General features: G+C 37.3%; 1 protein-coding gene across 2 annotated transcripts; it reads left to right on the forward strand.

Annotated features, from left to right (window-relative positions):
• Nucleotides 1-27: 27 nt before the first annotated feature.
• Nucleotides 28-27,835, forward strand: CANX (calnexin). Of its 2 annotated transcripts, none has more exons than XM_079144155.1 (15): nt 28-198; nt 11,054-11,227; nt 11,751-11,824; nt 12,103-12,161; nt 12,782-12,923; nt 13,550-13,631; nt 14,271-14,463; nt 16,295-16,484; nt 19,494-19,607; nt 20,185-20,341; nt 21,684-21,899; nt 22,789-22,908; nt 23,857-23,980; nt 24,137-24,222; nt 26,443-27,835. In XM_079144155.1, the coding sequence occupies exons 2-15, from the start codon at nt 11,057-11,059 to the stop codon at nt 26,494-26,496; spliced, it is 1,782 nt and encodes a 593-aa protein (XP_079000281.1). In that variant the 5' UTR covers nt 28-198; nt 11,054-11,056; the 3' UTR covers nt 26,497-27,835. The 2 variants fall into 2 exon arrangements, with proteins under 2 accessions (XP_079000281.1, XP_079000282.1); XM_079144156.1 differs by having other exon boundaries at nt 24,137-24,216.
• The last annotated feature ends 21 nt before the right edge of the window (nt 27,836-27,856 follow it).

Consider the following 27,856-nt stretch of genomic DNA (forward strand, 5'->3'; position numbering starts at 1 on the left):
ACTCAGGATCGAGGGGCGGGCCCAGGGCTGGGCTTCGTGCGGTGGGGCTCGGTCGCGCGGCGGCTGTAGCCGAGGCCTTTTGGTTCTGCGGCACGTGACGGTCGGGCCGCCTCCGCCGCTGTCTCTACTGCAGCGAGGGGCCAGGTGTGCGGGTGGGAGAAGGCGCAGGCACCGCCGGTGGTCCCAGGGAGGCTCGAGGTGAGACTGGAGGCCTGCACGCGTCCTCCGGCCTGTGAGGACCCCGGGGGAACCTGGGAACGATACACCGCGACCAAAGGGGTCGGGCGTGGCCGGCGGCCAGGGGTTGGGCAGGCTTTTCGAGGGCCCAGGCTCGGGCGAATGCGCCGGCCAGGAGGGGCGAGGCCTGAACCCGGCCCCTTGAGTTGAGGAGCCGGGCTCAGGCCGCGCCACCGGGGTCGGGAGGCGTGGCAGGTGCCCTGGGCCTCTCGTGACCTTTGAGAAAGCTAACTTGTTCTTGTGGCTTTGCTTTCAGGGCATTCTTAGGCCTATTACTGGCTGCCTGGGCAGTCTCGAGGTGGGCTGAGTAATCCGGCGAAGGTCTGGACTGGGATCGGGCCTAGTAGGTATCCTTAAGTAGCAGGGAAAGATGAATTAGACCAAGAGAGAATATGTAGAATCAGTGTTGCAGGTTCAGAATTTGAAAGTAAGACCCCCAAGAGGAAGACGGGACAATAGCACCCTGAAGAGGAAGGAGAATGTACTAGAACGCGCAGTGGTTGAAAAACTTTCGGCTTAACCATTGCAGCACCTACTCGGGGGTGGGGAGTAATTCAGTAGGAGATTCCACCCGACGTTAAAAGCAGGAAGACAACCCAAAGCTCACCTTGCATAGCACACCTCTCTTTACAGAGGAAACTGAGACGCTAGAGGCTTGAAATGACTGGCCCAAGGTCATGCGATTAGTTTAATGGTCCTGTTGGGATCATAATTGACTGCTAGGCAGTTTTGGTGTAGTGGTGAATTTAAAGGTCCCGGTTCCAGCACTTCATCTGCCATTTGTTGCTGTGTGAACTTAGGCTATTTTACGTTCTATGCCATTAATAGATGATTAAATAATACCTTATAGACGTGTGAAGATTGAATTAAACTCCTTATAAAGTAGGACAGGAAATCTGATATATAGTAACTGCTTGATAAATAATTATTGCATTAAACTATCATAGTCTAAATGCCTTTGTCCACTAAACTGACATCCTAGTCTTTGAGTTTGTTAGGTCTTTTTTCCCAGGACCTGAAGTCACATTTATGTTGATGAAAAGAAGAAACTGGACCCTTATTAACTGTTGGGCATGACAGAAGCTATTGCTGGTTGAGGGAAGTTAAACTAAGCTGAATATTAAAAGCTTGAGAGGACAAAGGTGAACCACAGTTAAGTTTCTGTAACTCTAATTTAGGAAATGGAAGGTTTTTTTAAGGGAAAGAATTGTGTTGATTTTTAAAACCTATGTCTCAGTCTTTTCCAACAGTGTCTGAGTCATGAATAGAATCAAATCTTGTGTTGTACATTTAATACAGTTGAACTTAGAAGTTAAGAGCTGTGTGGAACCCAGTACCACTAAATTAAAAAAACAAAAAACAAAAACCCAAAACTGGGAGTTCTTTCCATAGCCAAGGTTCACAAATAGCCAGGTCACTGGATCACGAGAAGGCTCTTTTGGTGAAATGTGTATTGGAGTGAATATACAACAGAAATTTTCTTATCTGAAAATGTGTGTTTTCCTCCCTCCTTCTCCACCTTACTATCTTAACTCAACAGTTCACTTAGTTTATTATCTTTTAAGAGCACTTGCAGCAGTTTTGGCAATCACACTATTGCATCCTTTTAGTTACAGAGTTCACTTGCCCTCCATGATAGCCTAAGGGGATAGAGTGGCAGTTGGGAAGCATAAGCAAGTTTCTGAGACTTGAATTCTGATCCCAGCATGATAACTAACATATGTACCATTTCTACCTCTTTAAAATGGGAAAGAGAGTCGAGTCTCCTGGATGCCTCACCTGTAGGGGGCAATTGGGAGGGGCTAATGAGCTGGTGAATATGAGGCTACTTTGAAAGTGTAGGACAGATAGAACTGGCAGTTCATAATAATTCCTAGGAAATAATGAAAGTGCCTAAGTTGCTTCTTACCTGGATAACTGGCTTACTGCAAAACTTATCAGGAAAGTGCTGGTTGAATGCTGTATTATAACAACGAATGTACTTTTTTTCCCACTGAGCCACATTCTTAAGTCCAAGAAATGCACTTGTAAATTAAGCTTCACTGTGAATGTAAAAATTATTTGAGAATTAAGAAAAATAATTTAGAGGCTCTTTAGCGTATATTATTGAGTATTCACATCTTTAACCTATTTGGTTAACAGGGAAAAAGTGCTATGGAAAAGTCAGTTCTGATGTTCCTGTTAATGAAAAACAAGATCTAAAAATGTAAATGAGGCAGTATAAATCTATTTTTTTGAGGTGGGTCTCTTTACATAGGCTGGTCTAAAACTTCTGGGTTCTACCTCAGCCTTCCTAGTTGCTGGGACTGTAGGAATGTGCTCCCACACCCAGCTGCATCTATTTTTATTTTTGGTACCTGGGATTGAACCCAGGGGCACTTAACCACTGGGCCATATCCCCAACCCCCCTTTATTAATTTATTTTTAAATTTCTTTGGGTGGTTAAACGCCCCTGGTATTGAACCTAGGGGCGTTTAACCACTGAGCCACATCTTTCAACCCTTTTTAATATTTTATGTAGAGTCTCACCTAAGTTGCTGAGTCTGACATTGAACTCACAATTCTGCCTCAGCCTCCTGAGCTACTGGCATTACAAGTGTGTGCCACTTTGCCTGGCACTTTTTAAAAATTTGAGACAGGGTCTTGCTTAGGGCCTCACTGATTTTCTGAGGCTGGCTTTGAACTTTCAATCCTCCTGCCTCAGCCTCAGTTGATGGGATTACAGACATTCATCATGAAACCTGTCTACTGCATCTATTTTTAAATGGACAGGCATTTATAATAAAGACCACTTTGAGTTTTATGTAATTTTCCTCTTGAATATTTTCATTTGTTGAGTAGATTGAAGTGGTAGTAAAATCTGCAGGTAAGTAGTGGAAACGTAGTACCAAAACGTTCTTCTGTGATTGGAATCAGATTCCTTTGAGTGGTCCTTTCCAATCTAAGATTTACAGTATTTGACTTAAAACTTTTGTAACCATTAAATTTTATTTTATTTTATTTTATTGCGGTACTGGGGATTGAACCCGAGCCTTGTGCTTGTGAGGCAAGTACTCTACCAATTGAGCTATATCCCCAGCCTGTAACCATTAAATTTTAAAAACTGTTATTGAGAAATATTTAATAAGAGCAAAAATTACTGCTAATCTTGAGCACATGCTGTAAACCAGGCACTGTTATAAGTAGTTTACATGCATTTTGTTTATATATAGTGTAGTTACTGTCATTTTAGAGATGAAACAGGCCTGGAGGTTAGTAATTCACCCAAGGTGACAAGTTTTAAATAGCAGACCAGGGATTGTGACTTGAATTGAGACATGCTCATGAACATTTCTCTAGCTGTGACTGCAGACCAGATTAAGTAATTTCTTTTGGTTCTAATTTCCTTACATGTAAAATGGGGATAATAGAACTTCTTAGGTTTTTCTGAATGGACCTTATTGAGGATGAAGTTTCTGCCTTTGAATATTATTAGACCACCTAAGGTGTCTAAACTCACAAATAAGACTTAAAATTTTAAAAGGGCATATTAGATGAATGCATAGCTAATGAATAGCTTATATGAAAGAAAAATGACCTCTTTATTTACATGCTGCCAATTTTTAAAATCAATATTTTTAAAAAACAAGAACTTTGGGTCATTTTTTTCTGTTCCTCTTTTTTAATTTTTCATAGATTAAAGACATTAGAATGGAAATTTATTTTTTTCTTCCTGCAAAGGGTGCGGAGAGGGGTAGAGGGGGAGAGAGAGGTTTTATTGTGGTTGTCTATGCTGATCTCAAATTCCTGGGCGCAAGTGATCTTCCTGTCTGACTTGAGTAGTTGGGACTACAGGCACATGCCACGTGGGTTGGAAATTTCTTAACTTATTTTAAGAGAGAAAGTCTCATAAAGAAAAGCCCCAACAAAGTGATTCATAAATGAATTTTAACAAATACTTAGGGAAAAATTAAACGATAGTCCACAGATTCTTCAAGAGTTTCCAGCTCATTCTGAAGCCAGTACTTACTTACCTGATACCAAGAGATTTTACAAGAAAATAAAATGTAGACCATTATCTCTTCTGAAAACAGATGCAAAAATCTTCAATAAAATGCTAGCAAACTGAAACCAGCAACAAGCAGTACTGTATAAAAAGGATTATGTGGGCTGGGGAGATAGCTCAGCTGGTAGAGTGCTTGCCTTGCAAGCACAAGGCCCTGAGTTCGATCCCCAGTACCGCAAAAAAAAAAAAAAAAAAAAAAAAAAAAAAAGAGGGATCATGCACTATGACCTATTGGAATTTATCCCTGGAAGGTAAGGTTGGTTCAGCATACAAAAATGAATGTAATATATCACATTAATAAAGGACAGAAACTAATGATCCCAGTAGAGAAAAAATACCCTTTCATGATAAACACTTAACAAACTAGGAATAGACAGGCCTGATTCAGACAAAAAAAAAAAAAAAAAAACAACTCTTTACTTGGAAAGATAACATAAAAATGGCAATAAGTTTAAAAATAGTCCGAGTTCTGATTTGTTTTAAAGATTTTTGTTGTTGTTGAATAGACTCTTATTGATAAAGTTTCTGTCTTTGGAAAGTGACATTTATTTCTACTTAGTTTTGTCCATTTTTAAAGTAGATCTAAATAGTTGTCAGGATTTGCTGAAATGTTAGAGTAAGTCTGCTTCTGTTAAAAAATAGGGTGTTTATGCTAAGTGTGGCAGTGCATGCCTGTAATCCCAGCTTCTTGGAAACTAAGGTAGAAGGATTGTAAATTTGAGGCCTACCTCAGCAATTAAGTCAGACCCTATCAGTTTACAAAGGACTGGGGTTGTAGCTCTGTAGTAGAGCACTTTAGCATGAGTGAGGCTCTGAGTTCAATCCCCACTATGACCAAAAAGATTTTTAAAACTTATATTAGTTGAAGTCTCATGTAAACATATATAGAAAATAACATGGACTTTTAAAAAATGCTGAGAACAGTATTGTAATTTACAAAAAAATTTAGGGGACTTTGTTAAAAACAAGTAATTGAGGGAGCAGAAAAAATAACAGATGAACATAGAAGTTTATGTTATACATGTTAGATGAAGGAGTTGAAGAAATCAATATACATGGAGGAGAGCAAGTTTACAGTCTTACAACTTGTTATGTAAAATCATGCAGGCATATTTGATGTGTTGGTCAAACATGAGAATTTAGGGGTTGAAGGTATAGTTTAGTAGTAGAGCACTTGCCTAGCTTGTCCTGTGTTCAATTCCCAGCACTGGGAGGGAAAAATAATAATATTTTAGAATTTAGTCACCTGATTATACATTTTGTGTTTCATAGATGTATTATCTTTCCATATTTTCACAGCAAGCTGTTGAGCAAGTAGTTCTATTAAACACATCTGTAATAGGGAAAGGAGGACTTCTGGAAGTTAAATAAACTGAACAAGGCCATACAGAGAAGCAGGAGAGACTGGAATTGAGGTGTCTCTGACTTGACAGGTTATTATGCCACATACATTGCTGCCTTATTTATAAGAAATTAATTTTCTGAATTGTCAGTTTTTAAATAGGCAACTTCCATTTCTATAAAAATAAATTCACTCTTCTAAAAGTTGAACGGAAAGAAATATTAAATGTGAGTGGATTAAGTGCTCTTGAAGGTTCCTTCTGACCCTGATAAAAGTGAGAGCTGGTCCTTTTTGCTCTGTCTTTGGGAAACTGGGAAACAAACCAAAAATCTGTATGTTATAAATGTGCTCTGTTTTCTTGGCTTCTTGTACATATGTCAATGTTTGTTTTTGTTATTACAGAGGATAGAGCTTCTTTGACCTGGGTACAGGTAGATAATTGTGTTTGATTACCAAATCCCTCCCCACTTTTTCTGGTGCTGGAAAGAGAACCCAGAACCCAGAACCTAGGACCTTAAACATGGTAGGTGAGCATTCTACCACAAAACTACACTTAAGATCATTCCTTCATTCCTTCTTGTAGTACTGGGGATCTAACTCAGGGCCTGGTGCAAGCTAGGCAAGTGCTTTACCACAGAGCTATATCCCCTACATCCCTGGCACTCCCAGCCCTTCTTAACTGAGAAAGACTTTACCTCACCAGACTTATATTTCCAATCACATACCTGAGTCTTCCTTTATAGTTTTATAGAGATCCAAGTCAATTTAAAGCTTCTAGACAACTGTGACCAGATATAAAGAACTGTCTTCACTGATCTAGTAATAAATTTTTTAAAAATTCTAAGTTTCAAAGCAATTATAGAACTGTTTAGAAGTTTCAGAAATAATATACCCATCACCTAACTATAATACCCAAACAGGAATTGTGCATTGGTACAGTCAATATACCTTATTCAGATTTCACTGGTTTATGTGTGTGTGTGTGTGGGGGGGGTTATAAACAATTTTATCATGGCAGTAATTGAGTTTTGAAATTTAGTCTTTTTGGCATTGTTCTTTATAGAAGAAAAGTATATCATAATACCAGGGTTTGAACCCAGGGATGCGTAACCACTGAGCCATATTCTCGACCCTGAGTTGCTTAGGGCCTTGATAAGTTGCTGAGGCTGGCTTTTGAGCTTGGGATCCTCTTTCCTCAGGCTCCTGAGTTGCTGAGATTACAGGCATGCACCACTGCACCTGGCCATAGTATTGGTTTGATTTCACTTATTCTTTGCTTGCTTACATTAAGGAATATCATAAGACAAAGTCACACAATATTCAACATTCACATATAACTTAAAGCTATTTTTTAGAGAAGTTGTCCACTTCAGTTCACTCAGATGTTAAAAAAGATTTTCATGTTTGTGGTTTTGATATTCAATTGCTGGTCCCCTGAAAGTCCATGCCTATAAATGTAATTTATAGTAATTTGTAATTTTACAAGACAGAAGTTTTAGATGGACACACTGTAAGACAGTTGTGTAGCACTTTTAATTAGTGACCTACTAATGAGTTTATAGCCACCTAGCAGTTGCTTCTTAGCTTAACTGGACTCTGATATATAGAGTTTGAGTTCAAACAAACTTAGTTTCAAGTGTGTGTTGTTGGGAGAGTGGCTTTTGACAGAAAACCAGTAAATGAAGAAAGTGGTGGGTTTCAAGCATAAAATAAAATTATGAGAGAATCTGAAAAAATGGCATTCAGGAATGCAAGAAAACTTGTCTTAGAGTGTTCTGTGAAGTAGACTTGTAGGAAGTGTGTTTCTTTAAAGGAAAAGGTTAATCCATTTTAAAAGTAGTTCCTTTATTCCCTGAAAACTTCCTGAGCTTTTCAGATTTAGGGACACTGTTTGTATCTTTGGAACTAGAAAGGAATTATGCTGTTTGTTTTTAAAAGCATTATTACTTTGTTCTTGAGATACTTGTTTTCTTTCTTTCTGGTAATCTTAGAAACTGTTGGTGACAACAACATAGTGTTTATGGTTACTAGAAGGTAGGTTTCTTCATTTCTGTAGGCCCTTTTAAATGGCAGCAAGGAAATATGTGTGCATCCTAACTGGTATACACTGTTTGTATTATTTCTGTATGTTACCCTCTGTACATTAAGCTAAACATGCTTTCATACTAATGTCTCTAATTCTTTCCATTGCCATATGAACTCCTCTAGCCACCTCCCTTAATAATCTATAAATTCCCAATTTTTTTTTTTTTTTAATACCAGGGATTGAACTCGGTGGTACTTAACCACTGAGCCACACATCCCCAGCCCTTTTTTATTTAGCCAGGGTCTCACTAAGTTGCTTAGGGCCTCTCTAAGTTGCTGAGACTGACTTCGAACTCCCATCCTCCTGCCTCAGCCTCTCGAGTCACTGGGATTACAGGCATGCACCACTTGTGCCTGGCTAAATTCCCAATCTTAACATTGAAAAAGTGGCTGCTACCATCTACTACCCATTTACTTAATTGTTCAGTGATATATGTATAGCAGTATCAGAATTATTAAAACACCTACTTGTGTGAAACAGCTTTATTGATTAGCACAGTACTTTTGTACAGTCTAGTTTTATTGAGCACCTTTTCCCATATGAGGTTGTTTCATAGATTTGTAATAAGGTAGATTGTCCTGTTGAATTTTGGATGCTATCTTAGGATCATCTGACATCCTAAATACCTTAAATTTCATTCTTTGTACTATAAAATTTTCAATGAATTTTGACAAATGCAGTGTCAATTGTAATATCCTTAAGAATACTTTCATTGCCTAAAAGAAAACATGTCTTTACCCATTCAACCCAGCTCCCCCCCAAACCCTTTGCAACAATTTATATCCTTAGCTCTTTTAAAATTTTTATTTTGAAACCAGGTCTCACTAAGTTGCCCAGGCTGTCCTTGAACATGCAATCCTGCTTCATTCTCCTGAGTAGGTGGGATCACAGGTATTCACTGCTGCACCCAGCTGATATTTTTAACTGTCTCTATAGTTATATCTTTTTCAGAATGTCTTATTATTGGATTTTTACAACAGGTCACTCTTTCAGATAGACTTTTTATTCTTAATAATCATTTAAGATTTATCCATGTCTTTGTGGCTTGGGTACTCATTTCTTTCAGTTGGTTAACCTGTTTAACATCATGGTTGCTTGCACCCATTTTTCAAGTTGGCTTTACTATTTTGATGAAAGCAATTGATGAAAGTTCCTGTTGCTTCACATCCTTGCCATTTTGGGGGGGATTTTTAGCCATTGTAGTAGCTAATAGTGGTAACACATTGTTATTTTAACTTGAAGTTCTGTAATAAAAATAATATTGATGGTCTTTTCCTGTGCTTATTTGTTATCTTTTTTTTTTTTTTTTTTTTTTTTTTTTGAGATGTCCAGATCTTTTGCTCAGTGTTTTGTTTTGTTTTTGGTGGCTAGTGATTGAACCCAGGGTCAAGAAAGTGCAAAGCATGTCTATCATTGACCTAATTCTCCAGCTTTTACTGTTTTATATTGGGTTGTTTTCTTAAGTTTTGAGTTTTTTGTATGCTTTGAAACAGGTTCTTCAACTAGGTACATGCCTATACCCATAGAGTTGGGAGTCTCAGGCAGGAGGGTAGTAAGTTGGAGGCCAACCTCAGCAACTTAGGCCCTAAATGACTTCACAAAAAATAAAAAGGGCTAAGAATGTTGCTCAGTGGTAAAGCATACCTGAGTTCAATCCCTAGTACCGAAAATAAAAAAAGGCATGTTTTGCAGATAATTTCTCCCGGTTGGTATTCTTTTAATTCTTTTGTATTTTCACATAATTTTCTTATTTTAATTCAACTTACCATTTTTTCTTTCATATACCATATAGTATGGTGTTGTATGAGAAGCTTATTGTCAAATCCATGGTCACCTAAATTTTCTCCTGTTTTCTTCTAGAAAGCCTAATAATATAGCATCCTTCTTATGTACCTTATCAATTGGTGAATATAAGTTCAATCTTTTGGATCACATTTGGTACGAGAAGGGAAGGTGTTTCTTGGTAATGTCAGATTCTCATTAATGAAGTAGAGAATTAACATCACCTTAAAATATATTATCTTGAATTGCTGGCAGATGTGAACATATGTCTAACGATATTTGAAAAATTTAAGTTAGCTTTATAGTGGCTTTTTAGAACTAGAATAGACCCAATGACTACCATTTTCTTGGGAGTATTAGCTAATTATAGTTAAAACAGATTTATAAAGCTTACAGTGACTGAGGCTCCTTAGTGCCCAAATGTGAGAACTGACTTAGCACAGTCTGAAAGTTTGGTTCCCTACAGCTTTCAGAAACCTTTGGATAATGTAAATGGAACAGATGAGCGCCCAAGTTCCTCTTACCTGAAAGTCAGGTTCTACAAGCCAGGGTGCAGGGGAAATGGTGATGGGAGATAAATGCATTTCCTGTTGTTTATTGGAAATATCTACCTTGTTCCTAACAAAACAGGTAGCTCTGCTTCCCCCATTCCATATCTGCAATGCCAGGTTTCTTGGTCCCCTAACCTGGGCTAGTTGTTCTGCAGTCACATGTTCCTTCACTAAACCCTGCCAGAATGTTCTGGATCACTCCCTTTGCTGCTTTTTCCTGATAAGGTTTCCTGTGTTTTTTCTCTGTCATACCACCTTGGTGTGAAACTACATGGTAACGTGTTGTCTAGGGTTTCAGGGGGTGTTGGGTTCTTTGAATCTTGTTTATTGGTTGTCAAAATAAGTAAGTTATCACTAAGTCTTATTAGTTCCTAGTGTGTAGAGTCTAGGCTATTAGAGATGAACGTGCTATTGGGGTTACTTTCTTGTGAGGTGTTCCCTTCCTGACTTGCCTTAGACTGCAGGTGATAGCCTTTTTCCTCTGTCTTTTCTTCTTGGCCTTTTCTCTGTGATGTGTACATGGACACCAGCACTATTGAACCCCTACGACCTCATTTGACCTTAATTACCTCCTTAAAGGCCCTGTTTCCAAAGATAGTCACAGGGAGTTCAAGTATCACAATATATGAATTTGGTGGTGGTGGGCTATACAACTCAGTAACAACATCCCTTTTTTTTTTTTTTTTTTTTTTAATAATTTATTTAGCAACAGGGTCTCACTAAGTTGCTTAGGACCTTGCTAAGTTGCTGAGGCTGACTTTGAACTCCAATCCTCCTGCCTCAGCCTCCTGAGCTGCTGGGATTATGGGCGTGTGCCACTGTACCTGGCTTAAAATTGAATCTTTTTACTAATTTTAGGGAAATCCCCTAACCTCTCTGGACTTACTTTTCTCCTCTTTTTTAGGATAAAATACGATAAAATTCTTTTTAGCTCTTTGATTTGAAAGTATTAATTTTAAACGACAGAGGTTAAGGCAACACATTTAACTTACTTCTCTTCTTATATGTAGATTATGGAAGGAAAGTGGTTACTATGTGTTTTTCTGGTCCTTGGAGCTACTGTCATTCAGGCTCATGATGGGCATGAAGATGATATGATTGATATTGAGGATGACCTTGATGATGTCATTGAAGAGGTAGAAGACTCATCAAAATCAGATACCAGTACCCCTCCGTCTCCAAAGGTTTGAAGTAGTTTTTGAATCTATTCTTTTATCTCTTTTTTTGTACCAGGGATTGAGCCCAGATGTGCTTTATCACTGAGTCATGTTCCCAGCCCTTTTTATTTTGAGACAGCGTCTCACTGAATTGCTCAGGCTGGCCTTGAACTTGTTATCCTCCTGTCTCAACCTTCTGAGCTCTTGGCATGTACCACTGTGCCTGGCCTTTTATGTCTTAATAAAATTATGAAGATAGGGGCTGGAGTGTAGCTCAGTGGTAGAGCACTTGCCTAGCAAACAGGGTCCTAGTTTCAATCCCTAGCACTATTTAAAGGAAAAAAAAATTGCATCTTTTTCAAAGGAAAAGCAGTTTGCCAACTTTTTATTACTCTTTCTGGCAACCTTTGTTATTTCTTTCCAAAGGTGTATATGGATTGAATTTAAGGGCTTCATATGACAGTTTTGTTTAAAACATGAAAATAAATTCCACGAAGAAAAATATGTTGCCAAAAATTTCAGTTTTCCTCGATTCTTATGTTTAATACAGGTTACTTACAAAGCTCCGGTTCCAACAGGAGAAGTTTATTTTGCTGATTCCTTTGACAGAGGATCTCTGTCAGGGTAGGTGCATTTTGTTTTTGTTTTTCCTAGGGAAAAAAATCTTAGAGATGAATATCATGTAAATAAGATGGAATAATGGATCCCTTTTGGATAACATTTTATATAATGAAATGTCTGGGTTTCATATTTCCAGTGTTTTTGTCCATTTAGGAAAAGTATTCTTTTGAAACTTGTATTTCTTGCTTCCATTTTTTTCCCTTTTCCCGTGCATTCTAGATTGTTTCTCCTAATAGGTAATTGTCATTTGATTGTAATTTGGGGGTTTGTCTTAATTACAGGTGGATTTTATCCAAAGCCAAGAAAGATGACACTGATGATGAAATTGCCAAATATGATGGTGAGAATTCCTTTTGGTCTAGGCATAATAGCAGATTTAGGTGACATATAGTCTCCATGGCATTTTTTAAGACTGATTTAAGACAATGGAAAAAAAAAAAAAAAAACTGATGTAGAAGGAGATATTGGGGCTGGAGTGTAGTTCAGTGGAAGAGTCTTTGCCACACCATTCTGGGTTTAATATCCAGCACTGGAAAGTAAATAAATAAAAATAAAAGGAAATATGTTGTCAGATTTTTCCTTGGTAGGCTGGGGATTTTAGCTCAGTGGTAGACACTTACCTGTCACCTGCCAAGCCCTGGGTTCCATCCCCAGTACAACAAAAAACAACAACAAATTTTTTTTCCTTGGGAGTCATGCCATTTTTTTATGTTGCTTTATATGTGATGGGGTGATAGAATTAGAACCATTTATCAACTAGGCTTTTGTATGTTAGAAAAGGAAGGTCTTTCCTAGGCAGTGGTATAATGGATATTATTATTTAAAAAGTCATGTCCTATTATCTGTCAAATATGTGCCTAATATTAATAGCCCAAGTCTCATAGATAAGTGGAATATGTTAAAATTCATCAGTATCAAAGACTTATACTACTTGGAGAGCTTTTTCATGTTTTCTTATAGGAAAGTGGGAAGTAGATGAAATGAAGGAAACAAAGCTTCCTGGTGATAAAGGACTTGTACTGATGTCTCGAGCCAAGCACCATGCCATCTCTGCTAAACTGAATAAGCCCTTCCTATTTGATACCAAGCCTCTCATTGTTCAGTAAGTGAAATGCATGTTTGGTAAAAGCTTTCTGGAGCAGTAGGGGTGTAGCTCACTTACAAGAGGCACTGGGTTCAATCCCCAGCACTACAGAAAAGAAAATAAGAAAAAATTTCTAGAAGACTTTATAAAATGGTTACTCTTAAGTAAATATGATTGTGTGTGTTCGTGTGCGTGTGTGTGTGTGTGTGTGTGTATGAGAGAAAGAGATTATAAATTACAGTAGAGATTTTATGGGGTAAATTTAGCATCTTGAAATTAATTTTTTCCTGCCCAACAAATTATTTTGTATTAAACTGGTTATTTATCCTCCTGATAGTAAGTGAACATCTAGATTTTGCACAAAGTATTTATTGGGAATCTGCAAGGTATACTTTTAATTTGTGTATTTATTTTTATAGGATTGTGTAGCCATCCAAAATCAATAGAAGATGGAATCTTTTTTTTTTTGGGTGCTGGGGATCGAACCCAGGGCCTTGGGCTTAAGCACTCTACCGACTGAGCTATCTCCCCAGCCCCGAAGATGGAATCTTTTTAAAAGATAAACATGATCAGGAGGGGAAAAATTAATTTATTTTGATCTTAGAAAATACCATAGAATTTTCTGTTTTTCTCTCTGAAATTAGGTACGAGGTTAATTTCCAAAATGGAATAGAATGTGGAGGTGCTTATGTGAAACTGCTTTCCAAAACACCAGAACTCAACTTGGTAGGTACTTCTGCTAGCCACCCACAATTTTTAAAAAAAGAATTTTAGAAAAAAAGGAAAGAAAAATTTGTAAGATCTGTGAAAATAAAGACTTGCTGTTGAAATATTTTGGAGGGTTGACAGTATTGTCTTTTACACTAATTTATTTTTTATTTGAAATTTGACTTTTAAAGCTCTATTACCAACTTTTTCTCTCTCATATCTAGTTTTGGTACTACGATTTTTAATTTTAAACAAGCTTATTTCTTTGTTTTATGAATGAAATGGCAGCTAGTTATATGTATTACTTTTTACTTAAGCACCCAATATTTTAAATTTGCTGATGATTGGTTGGTTATTCCTTTTCACTGCTATCTAAACAAATCCTGTAATCAACTTTTCCTTTAACTCATTAATTTATTTGGAGTTTTATAAGAGGAAATACATACTTTTTTTTTTTTTCTGTTTTAAATGTTTTTATTGAAATGACAATGAAATAAAAAAGAACAGTGACCATTTTAATCAAACTCTTGCTTTACAAATATAAAAATATAACCAAAACTTCAAACCATTTCTTTTATACAGAAATACATACTTTTGAAAGGTTGCTTTTGAGTACTTAGAGTTATTTAAAATGATGATTCATCTTTGTTTCTGAAGGATCAGTTCCACGACAAGACCCCCTATACAATTATGTTTGGTCCAGATAAATGTGGAGAGGATTATAAATTACACTTCATCTTCCGCCACAAAAACCCTAAGACGGGTGTGTATGAAGAAAAGCACGCTAAGAGACCAGATGCAGATCTGAAGACCTACTTTACTGATAAGAAAACACATCTTTACACATTAAGTAAGAAAAATTTGTGTTTGGGAGCAGGGTTTAAGACATTAGTATTGCTTATCTGAGGAATATTGAAGCTTGTAAATGAGATTGGTCTTTTGACTTGTTACCAGGAGCTGAAAGAAAGCTTCTTTTCCACATATTGCCTGAGGACTAAAATTTGAAACAAATTTAAGAATATTCTTTAGGGGTTAGGAATGTGACAGTAGTAGTATGCTTGGGTAGCATACATGCGGCACAAGTTTCCATCTTTATCACTGCAAAACAAATGAACAAAATGCTTTTATGGGGCTGGGGTTGTGACTCAGTGGTAGAGCGTGTGCCTGAGGCATTGACTGGGTTTGATTCTCAGAAAATAAATAAAATAAAGAAAAATAAATAAAATAAAGATACGTGTCCATCTACAACTTAAAAAAAAATTAAAACAAAATGCTTTTATGTTTATTGGGTGTGGTGGTGGTGGTGGTGGTGGTTCAAGTCTGATCCCACCAACTCCAGGGGCTAAGGCAAAAGGATTATAAGTTCAAGGCCAGCATAAGCAATTTAGCAAGACCCTGTCTCAAAATAAAAAAAGTATTAGGGATGTAGCCCAGTGGTAGAGTGCCCCAGAAAAAGAAAAAGAAACTTTTATGTTCCCTTACAAATTTCTTTCTTGAGCCTCCTCATTCTCCTCCTTTTAGTGTTTTGTTGTGAAAATGTTAAATATTAGGATATACATAGAAATGTATATACCATTTTTCAAAATTATCTTTTTTATATTTAGTACTAGGAGCACTTTACTACTGAGCCACATCCCCAGCCCTTTTTTATGTTTTATTTATAGACAAGGTCTCATGAGTTGCTTAGGGCCTCACTAAGTTGCAGAGACTGGCTTTGAATTTGCTATCCTCCTGCCTCAGTCTCCTGAGCTTCTGGGATTATAGGCATGTGCCACTTCTCCTAATTACCTTTTTTATTACAAAGGCAATACATATTCAGGGTATAGAAGTTCAGAAGATATAAATAAGCAAGCAGAAGGTACTTAAAATTATCTGCAATATCAGTATTGTGATGTTTCTTCGTGTGTACAAACATAACGTATTTAACTTGCTTTCTTGACTACACAAGAGTAAGATTTTTCCCACAACAGTAAATGTCACTTGCCTGTTAAAGATTTATGGGATCCAGGCTTTAGCATGACTCTAGAGTTGAGATGCCCTTATTTGCCTGGGGGTATAGCTCAGTGGTAGAGTACCACTTTAGCATGTGTGCAACCTGAGATCCCTTGTGCTACCAAAAAAAAAAAAAAAAAAGAAAGAAAAAAAGAAACAATAACAAAAAGAGACCTTTTTGGATTAAAAATTGTGTATTCATTCTCTATTGAACTTTAGAAGTACAACCATGGGTTCTGGGCATGTACCTCAGTGAAGCACGCTTGTGCAGCATGCTTGAGGCACCAGTTCCATCCCCAGCACTGCACAAAAAGCAAACATGAACAAACATCAGTTTACTTGATTGCTGATTGTTTTATGTACATTCATGTCAGACCAATAATTGCATTAGTTTATGTTAGGTTTTTAGTGTCTTTTTTGGTGTTAGAAATTTTAACTATCATTTGTGCTGATTCCTAGAAACCTGAAGAAATGACATTTACATTTTGCAGGTAATGAAAAGTTGCCTTGTTCTGGATTCCATGAGCCAGGCATTATTGATTGTGTTCTGATTCAAATGCCTAAGGTCTTTCCTCCATACTCTCATGCTGGTGCTTCTAGTTAGAAGTCAGTCTTTTGTATTGTGGTGAAGGGAGCTTGGAAATGAATAGTTAATTGACTGTTTTTAATTGCATTTAACCTTTTTTCAGTCTTGAATCCAGATAATAGTTTTGAAATACTGGTTGACCAGTCTGTTGTGAATAGTGGAAATCTGCTGAATGATATGACTCCAGCTGTAAATCCTTCACGAGAAATTGAGGATCCAGAAGACCGGAAACCTGAGGACTGGGATGAAAGACCCAAAATCCCAGATCCTGATGCCGTGAAGCCAGATGACTGGTGAGTCTTGGGGAACTTGTATATTCCATGTGATGTGAATAACCAAATGTTGGTTGAGTGAGATCTGATCATTTAAATATTCAGCCTAATCTGAAAGAGAAAATAAATAGATTACTATAGCTGACAAGTGGTCTTAGTGATAATCTAGATTGTTTGATACCATTTTATAAACCACAAAATTCTAGAATTGATGATATAGTTTGCCTGTGGTGACAAGGTTGATTTGTGGCAATCTTTTGGCATAGCCATTCTATTGCTGCTTTGTTTTGTTGTTGTTGGGTGCTAGGGATTGAACTCAGGGCCTCCCACATGCTAAGCATGTGCTCTACCAGTGAGCTATACCCATAGTTGTGCCAGTGCTTCTAATTCACATTTAAAACTATAGTCCTGAAATGTTGAATTTTTGTTTGAAAGTGGTCTATGAGAATGTGCTACAAGGTGACTAGGGAGTCAGATATAGCTAATCTAGGCATGATTTGTCAGAGCAGGGTGAAGCAAATTGTAATCTGAGGGCAGAGGGGAGTTAACAACGTGATAAAGATGGGAAAGGGCATTTCTGGTTGAAGAACATCACCATTGCAGAAGGTAGGGGAGCATAGCATGAGTGAGCTTGATATGCATGAAGGAAAATGAGTATGATATTGCCTTTTATGTAGGGTGAAAGCTGGAGAATGGTGCAAAATGAAGACAGGGTCATGTTCTTCTGTATGGCCACATCTGAACTGTATTACAGGGAGTTTCAGAAAGGGAACAAAAAAATGATAAAACTGGTTTTACCATTTGTAAAAGTGTCTTCCTGTGCATAGCAATTAAATTCTAGTTGATCTTTTTTCTCCTTGAAAGCTAAGATATATATTCCTGAATTTTTTTTTTTTTTTTTTTTTTTTTTTTTTTTGGTGTGGGGGTACCAGGTATTGAACACAGGGGCACTCAGCCACTGAGCAACATCCCCAGCCCTATTTTGTATTTTATTTAGAGACGGGGTCTCACCGAGTTGCTTAGCACCTTCATTGCTGAGATTGGCTTTGAACTTGGAATCCTCCTGCCTTAGCCTCTCGAGCTGCTGGGATTATAGACCTGCACCACCACACCTGACTGTTCTGAACTTTTATAGTGCACTAGTATAAATGCTTAGTTTATATATGTGGTGAACATAAGGTTTGGATATGTGTGGTGAACATAAGGTTTGGATTCAGCCTTATTCAGTATTGTTTAACTAGCTGTTTGTTTTGGAGGTAGGAGGGGATGAATATTAAGATTGAAAATATCAGGTGAGTATTATATTGATTCTTGATATTCTTACACTAGTGATTTAAAACTACTGTTCAAAAATCAATAATCTGGGGCTCAGTGGTACAGCATGAGACCCTAGGTTCAATCCACAGTACCATAAAATGAGACTAATAGCAAATAAGTTGATTAAGGAAAGAAAGGATATCTTTGGTGACCAACTAAAGTGGCACTATCTTTTAGCACTGCATAAACTGTAAATCAGATACTTATTGGTGAATTCTTATTTTAGTAATAATTGTTTTAGGTGTACAATTCAGTGGCATCTAATGTATTTATCATGTTGTGCAGTAATCACTACAAATTTTAGAATATTTTTTTCACCCAAAAACACCTGTACCCATTAAGCTGTCCATCTGTTTTCCCCTTGCCCCAGTCCCTGGCAACCACAAATCTGATGTCTGCTTCTCTGGATTGCACATTCTGAACATTTCATGTAAATGATTCATACACTATGTGACCTTTTGCATCTGGCTTCATTTAGTCAGCGTCAAGGTTCATCCGTGTTGAAACATGTATAAGTTCTTTATTTCTTTTTATGACTGAATAATATTCCATTGTATAAATAATACCACTTTTTATTTATCCATGATTTTGTTTGATGGATATTTTGGTTGTTTCCCCTTTTTGGTTGTGGTTATGAGTAATGCTACTATGAACATTGATGTACTGGTATTTGTGTGGATATATATTTGCATTCTCTTTGGTAGGTACCTAAAAGTGGAATTGCTGGATCACATGGTAACTCTTTTAATTTTTTTGAGAGACTGCCATACTGTTTTCCAAAATAGGGGTGCCATTTTATTTTCCCACCAACAATGAATAAACCTTCCAATTTCTCCACATCATCCTTGCCAACACTTGCCCCCACTCCCCCACGTTCTTGCTCTTCTTTTATTCTTGGATTGAACCCAGGGATGCTGTACCACTGAGCTGCATCCCCAACCCTTTTTATTTTTAGACAGGATCTCACTAAGTTGTTGAGTGTCTTGCTAAATGATGGAGACTGGCCTAGAATTTGTGATCTTTTTGCCTTGGCCTCCTGAGTTGCTGGGATTACAGGTCTTGCTAAATGATTGAGACTGGCCTAGAACTCTTGATATTTTTGCCTCAGCCTCCTGAGTTGCTGGGATTACAGGTGTACACCACCACCCTGCTTTATCATTCTTTATTATTATAGTCACCTTAGTATATGTGAAATGATATCTTATCATGGTTTTGATTTGCATTTCCCTGATGGTTAATGATGAACTTTTTTTTTTTTTAATATTTTTTACTTGTAGATGGACACTTTTATTTATTTTTACGTGGTGCTGAGGAATGAACCCAGTGCCTCACACACTTTAGGGGAGCACTCTACTGCTAAGTCATAACCCCAGCCCTGATGAGCATCTTTTTATATGCTTATTGATCACTTATATACCTTCTTTTAAGAAGTGTCTACCTAAATCATTTGCTGGTTTTCTTTTTATTTATTAATTTTTCTGATTAGTCTACTTTTCTTAAACTGTCTTCTTATTGAGTTGTAAAAGTTTATTCTGGATATTAGGCTCTTACAAAAGATAACATGATTTACAAATGTTTTCTAGGAGAAATTATTTTAAATTTTGACATTTAAGGTTGAAATATTTCCAGAATGCTGTTTCAGTTTCACAAACTGGGACTATACTGTGATTCTCTGGGCAGTGTTGTCCTAATAGGAGTTTTCTTTTGTTTAAGGGATGAAGATGCTCCTGCTAAAATTCCAGATGAAGAGGCCACTAAACCAGAAGGGTGGTTAGATGATGAGCCTGAATATATACCTGATCCAGATGCAGAGAAGCCAGAGGATTGGTAAGAATTTTAAGTTAAAGTTTTTTTTTTATTATTTATTTTTATTTATTATGTATTTTTTTTTTTTATTTTTTTTTTCTGATACTGGGGATTAAACCAGGATCTCATTCATGCTGGGCAAGTGCTCTACCACTGAGTTACATCCCGAGCCTTTTAAAAATTTTTTTATTGTGGGACAGGGTTTCCTTAAGTTGCTTAGGCTGACCTTGAACTTGAGATTCTCCTTCCCTAGCCTCCCAAGTAGGTGGAATTACAGTTGTGTGCCCTGCACCCAGTTTGAGTTAACTTTTTTAATTATCTGGATTTTTATTAAAGTAAAACTTAATACTTAAATACAACCTTGTGCTCATTCTTAAGGGGAGAATGTGACAGATTTAATTACATTTCATCATCTTTTTTAAAAAAATGCATCTGTTATCAAAGCTGCTCTTACTGGAACTGAGAAAGAGAAGACAGTGTTCTATAGTATGACTGTGGAAGCATTCCAGCAGGATCTCAGGGGAGCACTGGGCTAGTGGGATGTCCACAGTCCAGCATCCCAGAATCCATTCGTAATTTGTTGTTTATATCTCCATAGGGATGAGGACATGGATGGAGAATGGGAGGCTCCTCAGATTGCCAACCCTAAATGTGAGTCAGCCTCTGGGTGTGGTGTCTGGCAGCGACCAATGATTGACAACCCCAATTATAAGGGCAAGTGGAAGCCTCCCATGATTGACAATCCTAACTACCAGGTTTGTGTCTCTGGATGGTTGAGTTACTTTTGTTAATCTATTTGTATTCAGGTAAAAGTTTTGTATGTAGTGAGGCTGCCAGGTTGATCATTATATTCAAGCATTGAATTAAGAGCAGAAAGTAAGTTTTATTACTTGATAAAGAACTGAATGGATGAAGTGTTGAAAAGATAAACTTAGAAACTGGAGAGAAAAGCTTTCAATAATTGCTTTATAACTAAGTGTAAAAACAAAAAGAAAAGGGAAATGGAAAACTTGTTTGGGTTCCCTGCTGTCAGGTGGTAAGGTACTTCAGTCCTAGGATCCAGATCTCAAGATTGGTGATCTGTTACACGTTGGATAAAGGACTGTGATCAAGGAGTTGGCAGTTTGACCATGTCAAGTCAACTCATGGCATGGTGTGGCTTTAATATCTCTACACCTGTAAAAAGACAGAGGCTTATATGAAAATACATATTGTGAAGTTATGAAACGCGCAGGTTTACTTTACACACTAAGATCCTTGTACTATTCATAATAAATCATTTCCCTTCTGTTAGATACATAAAATGTAAGGTTGTAGGTCTATCTATATGCATATTCTAGATGTGTTTCTGTGGTAAAGTGTATTTTTTAATTGCACACTTAGACAATTAAGAGTATACTAAAATTACACTTAAAATTGCCTTTTAGCTCTTTTGTTTTTGACCATTTAGGTGATTTGCAAGTTTTGCTTGATCAGTGTAGTAGTAATCATTCTTAGAAACATCTGGGTTTATGTGGCAAGTATTTTTCTAGGTAGTTAACCTGGATGTAAATTGCTGGTTGATGATCGAGTACATTTTATCTTAAATTGCTACTGAAAAAGTCTGTGCTGACTGATGCTCCCACTGCCACCAGAAGATAAGAGTGAATGCTGGCTATTGTGGTGGCATACAGCTGTAATCCTAGTGACTTGAGAGGCTGAGGCAGGTGGATTGCAAGTTCAAAGCCAGACTCAGCAACTTAGCGAGACCCCGTCTCAAAATAAAAAGGGCTGGAGATATGACTTGGTGGTGGGTAAGCACCCCTGGGTTCAATCCCTGGTTAAAAAAAAAGGGGGGGGGGTGTTCTTGGAATGGGCCTGGCACGGTGAAGTGTTGGTTTATAACAAGATCACAGATGTTGGAAATTGAAAGTAGCTGAAGCCCAGAAATCTTAAGAATGTATAAAAAACCATCAGTAGCATTTATTGTTTTCTCCTGCTGCTATTTGACAATAGCACTTAACCTCTGTTGATCATGCAGGATTCGTATCACAGTTGGTTTTTTGTTGATCATTATTGGAAATAATTTTGTGAAACTTTTGTTGTTTTGTTTTTAAGGGAATCTGGAAACCCCGGAAAATACCAAATCCAGATTTCTTTGAAGATCTGGAGCCTTTCAGAATGACTCCTTTTAGTGCTATTGGTTTGGAGCTGTGGTCCATGACTTCTGACATTTTTTTTGACAACTTTATCATTAGTGGTGATCGGAGAGTAGTTGATGATTGGGCCAATGATGGATGGGGCCTGAAGAAAGCGGCCGATGGGGCTGCCGAGGTTTGTGTTTACGGTCTTGTGCGTTTATATGTTGTTGTAGGTAACTAATTGTTTGGTGAAAAGCTATCATTTAGGGTCTGTCTTTTCCCTTATTTGAGAATGTTGTCATAAAAAAGTGTAACTACATGCCTGCTGAAAACAAAATATTGGGTTTTTAGACATGATTTTATTAGTTTAATATAGTGGCTTTATTAGTTCAATATAGTGGATTTTATTAGTTTTAATATAGTGGCTAATTGTGTTATGTGCAAGATATGTTTTTTAATTTAAACTATGCCATTTAGGATACGTTTTAATTCACTCTCAAAATGTTGAATCTTTGATTTATCCCACACATGGAATTTTGAAGTAAGTAATCATGTTTCTGGGCTGGGAACTGAAGAGCTAGAGATACTTGGATCAAAAGTGGTTCCTGAGGTTAAGGGAACCTTTTGCAGATGTTTAAGAAGCAGATTTTTTGCTGGGTACAGTGGTGCATGCTTGTAATCCCAGTGACATATCAGGCTAAGACAGGAGGATCACAAGTTCAAGGCCAGTGTCAGCAACTTAGCGAGACCTTAAGCAACTTATTGAGTAAAGAGCCTCTGGATTAAATCTCCAGTATCCACCGCAACCCTCACAAAACAAAAACAAAAACAAAAAAAAACCCTTTCTTGTACCTGGTGAAATCACTGGGATGATAAGGAGAGCAAAAAATATGAGTTTCCTTTTTATAATTTTCATAATAAAAATACGATTTCCTTTTTATAATTTATGAGCACCTTGGCTTGAACCCTTGAAAAAGGAGGAACCTAAGTAGTCCATGCCATAAGTAAACAGTTGAACAAATAGGCAGACTATATTCGATGTCAGAAGCCATAACTTGTCATCATCACTGTTTTGTTTTCAGCCAGGCGTAGTGGGGCAGATGCTCGAGGCAGCTGAGGAGCGCCCATGGCTCTGGGTGGTCTACATTTTGACTGTCGCTCTTCCTGTGTTCCTTGTTATCCTCTTCTGCTGTTCTGGAAAGGTAGGAGTTATTTTTTGGGAATCATTTTTAGAAAGAACTCTTAGGATTTTAAAACTAACTGATATATTGCTTAAGATTTTCTTTGTAGAAGCTCCATATTTCGAGTTGACTTTGAATCTTATCCACTATACCTCAGTGGGCATTTATTGTGCCCAGATAGGGGTAGGATTTATAGTCCTTCAGTTGGCAGTATTATATAGTATATAGTCCACTGTATTACTTTTCTATTACTTGATAGCAGGTGTTTTTTTTTTTTTTTTTTTTTTTTTTTTTTAAGAAATAAAAGAAGTAGGGGCTGGGGAGATAGCTCAGTCGGCAAAGTGCTTGTCTTGGAAGCACAAGGCCATGAGTTCGATTCTCAGCACCACCAAAAAAAAAAAAGAAAGAAAGAAATAAAAGTAGTAACAGCTTCATCAGCCATCTGGTCACAAACCAGCTTTTCCTCCTGTCATTGTTTTTTCTATTCTTGAACTTCTTAATTTTATCTTTGATCTTTTATCTTTGATTTATCATTCATTGTTTCCTCACTTTTCAAAACAATACATGTGGGAGCATTTCAGTCTTGTGAGGTTTTCTTTCTTAGCTCTTGTTGCATGCTTTCTGCTTCTTCTGAGGATTATGCTTCACCTCACATTCATCACACTTTATAACTGGATCCCAAGTGGTTTCCAGCCTTGTGCTCCACCACTGTTCTGCACATCTGTGCCTGAGTCTACTTGACAAAGTAGACATGTAGTTTCCTACCTGACCTTTTGTTCTTATTGTTTATTTTACCTTGAACCACACACACTCATTGAAGATAAAGCTCTTCAGAATTGGAATTACATTTTTCTTGTGTCTAATTTTGTACACTCTGGTACAAAGAGCTTTGTAGGCATTTAGTAATTACGTGGTAGTGTAATACATGAAAATGTGAACAAAATTGTTGCACTTTGGGGAATATTTCAGAAACAGTCTAGTGCTATGGAGTACAAGAAGACTGATGCTCCTCAACCAGATGTGAAGGAAGAAGAAGAGAAGGAAGAGGAGAAGGACAAGGGAGATGAAGAGGAGGAAGGTGAAGAGAAACTTGGTAAGAAGTAATAACCCCCCAGAATCTTGCAAAGAGTAAGATGTTTCAAATGCTGATAAATAAATTTCAGTAAAATTTGCTTTAGGTAATGCTAATTATTTTAATTACCAGAATCAAATACAGGCATTTGCTCAATTGTTTTAACTTTTATCTTAGAAGAGAAACAAAAAAGTGATGCTGAAGAAGATGGGGGCACTGTCAGTCAAGAGGAGGAAGACAGAAAACCTAAAGCAGAGGTAAAAGTAAGGGTTAATACTTTTTGTATTTCAAACAACTAAGTTGGAGCTAAATAAAAGGAATATTGGGTAATTTACACTGGCTGTGACAGGAAAATGCTGTTAGAACCAATTTTGCTAAAGTGGGATTTTTGTGGCACAGGTTAGCGTCAAGGTGAACACTAAGCTCTGTCTGAATCTCAAAAGTATTTTTCTGAAATAAGTAGAAGGTTGTAAAGGAGAAAAAATAAAATGCTTTCTAAGGTGGGAACTTCCAAGTTATTTAACATGTTGTCTTCCCTCTCCTCACTGGGCCCTCAAAAGCATTTCTTGCACAAATCACTGCATTCCAAACTTTCTTGCTGTTGTCCATAGATTAACTAATTAATTCCTTTAATGTATTTATTGAATGTCTCTCATGTGCCAGGCATTGTCAGTAAATCAGACAAAGAACCTTGGCTTTGGGGAGCTTAAATTCTGGTGGGGGGGAAACAGACAATAAGCGGTAGACATTAGAAGAAAGTAAATGACAGTATATTAGATAAGCTGTGAAAAGTTAAGACAGGAAAAGGTAGTGGAAGTTCTGGAAGCCAGTTGGCTTGTCATTGGAAAAATAACATTTGAGCAGAGACTTGAAAGAGAGGATGTCAGTAAGAAGGGCATTCTAGGCAGAGAATGTCTAGTACCAAGGCGTAAAACTGCAGTCCAAAAGACAAGAATAGCCAGTGGTTAAAGAGGGAGTAAAGAAAAGGGGTTAGAGAAGGCTACAGATAATGTAGGGCCTTATAGGTCATTAGGTCATATTATGAACATGGCTTTTCTTTCTAGTGAAATGCTTAGCCATTGTGGACATTGTGTGTGTGTGTGAGAGAGATAGGATCTGATTACTATGACTGCTGTGTTTTCTCTAGGCTACAGGGAATCCTAGAGACCAAATTAGGGGGCTCCTGTAATTTTCCAGGAAAGCTGCAGTGGCTCTGAGCCAGGATGCCAGAAGGGTGTAAAGTACTTGGGATACTGGATCTAGATTTTTGTGGTACATTGGAGATATGGGGGTAATGGAGAGAGAATAATCTCTGTCTGCATCTTTGCTTACTGGTGTCCCTTCTCCTAGACCTCTTGGGTTTGAGTCTGGTCCATTGAGCAAAACCAGTTCTTTTTTTTAGCTACTACATCTCTGCCTTCCTATTGTTGATAGTTTAATGCTATTTATATTTTGTTTATATTTTTAATGGACATGTTTTGTGTCAATTAGAATGCAGGTATTGAAGGTAGGGACAATGTCTCACCTGCTTTTTTATAGTCCCCAAACTGCCTCATGTGATGAAAAGTTGCCAGTATGATTCAGTAAAAGGCAGTAGTTTGTTTTTGTGGTATGGGGGATTGAATCAAGAGCCACTTAACCACTGAGCTACATCCTCAGCCGTTTTTTATTTTGAGACAGGGTCTTGCCACATTGCTGAGGCTGGCCTCAAACTTGCAATCCTCCTGTCATCCTCCTCAGTCACGGGGATTTCAGGTGTGCAAGGTTTTATAGAGTGATTTACAATTTTTCCTCCTCCTTCGTGGCACTGGAGATGCCACATGCATGCTAGGTAAGTGTACTACCACTGAGCCATATTCCAGCCCAAGTAATTTACAGTCTTTTTTCTTTCTTTTCTTTTTTTTGTACCTGGGATTAAACCCAGTGGGGGTTTCCCCACTGAGCCCTTTTTTATATTTTATTTAGAAACAGTCTTTTTAAGTTGCTGAAGCTGACTTTGAACTCATGATCCTTCCTCAGCCTCCCAAGCCACTAGGATTATGGGCATGTGCCACCATGCCTGTCTGATTTACAATCTTAAGATTGTGATAGAGTAGAAAGATCACTAGACTTGTAACCTAATTTGATTATCTTCAGTTTTCTTCTGAATCCTCAGAATGGGACCAAGTGCTTAGGATTAAGCAAGACAACATGTAAAAAGCACAGTGTTTAATCCATTTTACAGAAAATGTTTCTGGGTTTGATTGAGCAAAGTACCTGTTTTGGGGGGAGGGGAGACAAAAGTAGAATACATATAATCCCACCTCTGGGCAGTCAGTGGTTTTTGGTGATTTTCTTCTAATCATTTTCCTTTTTTTTTTTTTCCTTTAAAACCTCAAATGGGTTATAAAATTAACCTTGCTAATCTTGGAAATTTAATGAATATTTATATTTCTTTTTAAATGTGTTAACTATAGTGAATTTCTTTTCTTTTCAACCAATAGGAGGATGAAATTTTGAACAGATCACCGAGAAACAGAAAGCCACGAAGAGAGTGAAACAATCATAAGAACTTGATATGTGATGTTTCTTTCCCTCCCCTTCCCTTGCAAGTGTGTGGTCCTAGGAGAGGACCTGGTATACCTTAGGTTGAAACTCAGAAAACCTCAAGACATCACCATCCACAGGTTCCAGCTGAACACTAGTCCATGTAATTTTAAACATCTAGCAGTAAATAATTGCAGTTGTGACATAAAGGACCCTGTTTCTGTAGAAAAGACAACATTTAACATAATGGTTGTGAAATGTAACATGAAACAACTAACTTGTATTTTTGTTTTGTTTTAAAACAAGCTTTTTTTTTTTTTAATAGAATGATAGAATTTTGTCAGTCTAAAATATTGGCTTAATTTAATATATTAATTTGTCCATGCAGAAATAATACCAACATTTAGAAATGCTGTGGGGATGAATTGCATTTTTTTGTAACAAAAATTTTTTTAAAGTTTGGTATTAGAAAACATTCAAGTGTCTCTGTCCCTTAAAATTGATAATCATGTTTAAAGTGCAGTCATTTGTGGTTATAATTTTGTTTTGCTTGCTTCCATTACTCAATTCCTCCTAAGGAAATTGAAGAGAGGGATTGAATGGAAGCCCAAATTTATATAAAGATTCCGTTTAAGTTGTATTAAAAATAGTCATACAAAAAGAAAAAAAAAGCCTTTCACTTGATGTTGGTTAGACCATAAAGTGCATGTGTTCTGTTGCTCTTGGAACTGCTCAGTTCCCAGACAGCTTTGCAGTTAGTGGAAGAGGTGGCTTAATGCAAACTTGGGCATTCGTACTGCACACACAGGGAGTCTCTGGGCTCCCACCTTCTGGAGCAGGTGGCTTTTTAAGGAACTCTGGCAGGGCATGTGAGCTCCAGAATAGATGTTTCCATCACTGTTCCACTGTGTTGACACTGTTTTCCTTACCTAATTCCCAGCTTTCTCCTCTGCTATGCATTTTCTTCACAGAGCAGCTTGAAGTCTGTTGCTGAAAATTATTATAAAGCTCTGCATAGTGTTAAGCTTTGTTGTGATTAGGTGTATATTTCTTTCTTTCTTTTTTTTTTTTTTAAAGCAGACCCACACCTTTCCAGGGTCAAAATGCAGGCTAGAATACAGACTTTAATTTTTATCCATGTCTTTTACTCTGTGTAAAGATTTTAGAAGTCAAATCCAAAGGCGGGCCAATTCAGAATTGACTGTAATTGAACACAGGCTAAAAGTATTTATGGAAGGAGTGACATATAGCATGAGCTACCTGATTTTTGTAAAATATTTTAAGTCTTCATTTTCAATTTATGTAACTGTTGTCTTACATTTACACAATAAAGCAGCCCTGTTCAATTTTTTTTTTTTCTTTAATGTGGCT

The sequence above is a fragment of the Sciurus vulgaris genome, assembly GCF_902686455.1.
Source record: "Sciurus vulgaris genome assembly, chromosome: 6".
Classification (NCBI taxonomy): Eukaryota; Metazoa; Chordata; class Mammalia; order Rodentia; family Sciuridae; genus Sciurus; species Sciurus vulgaris.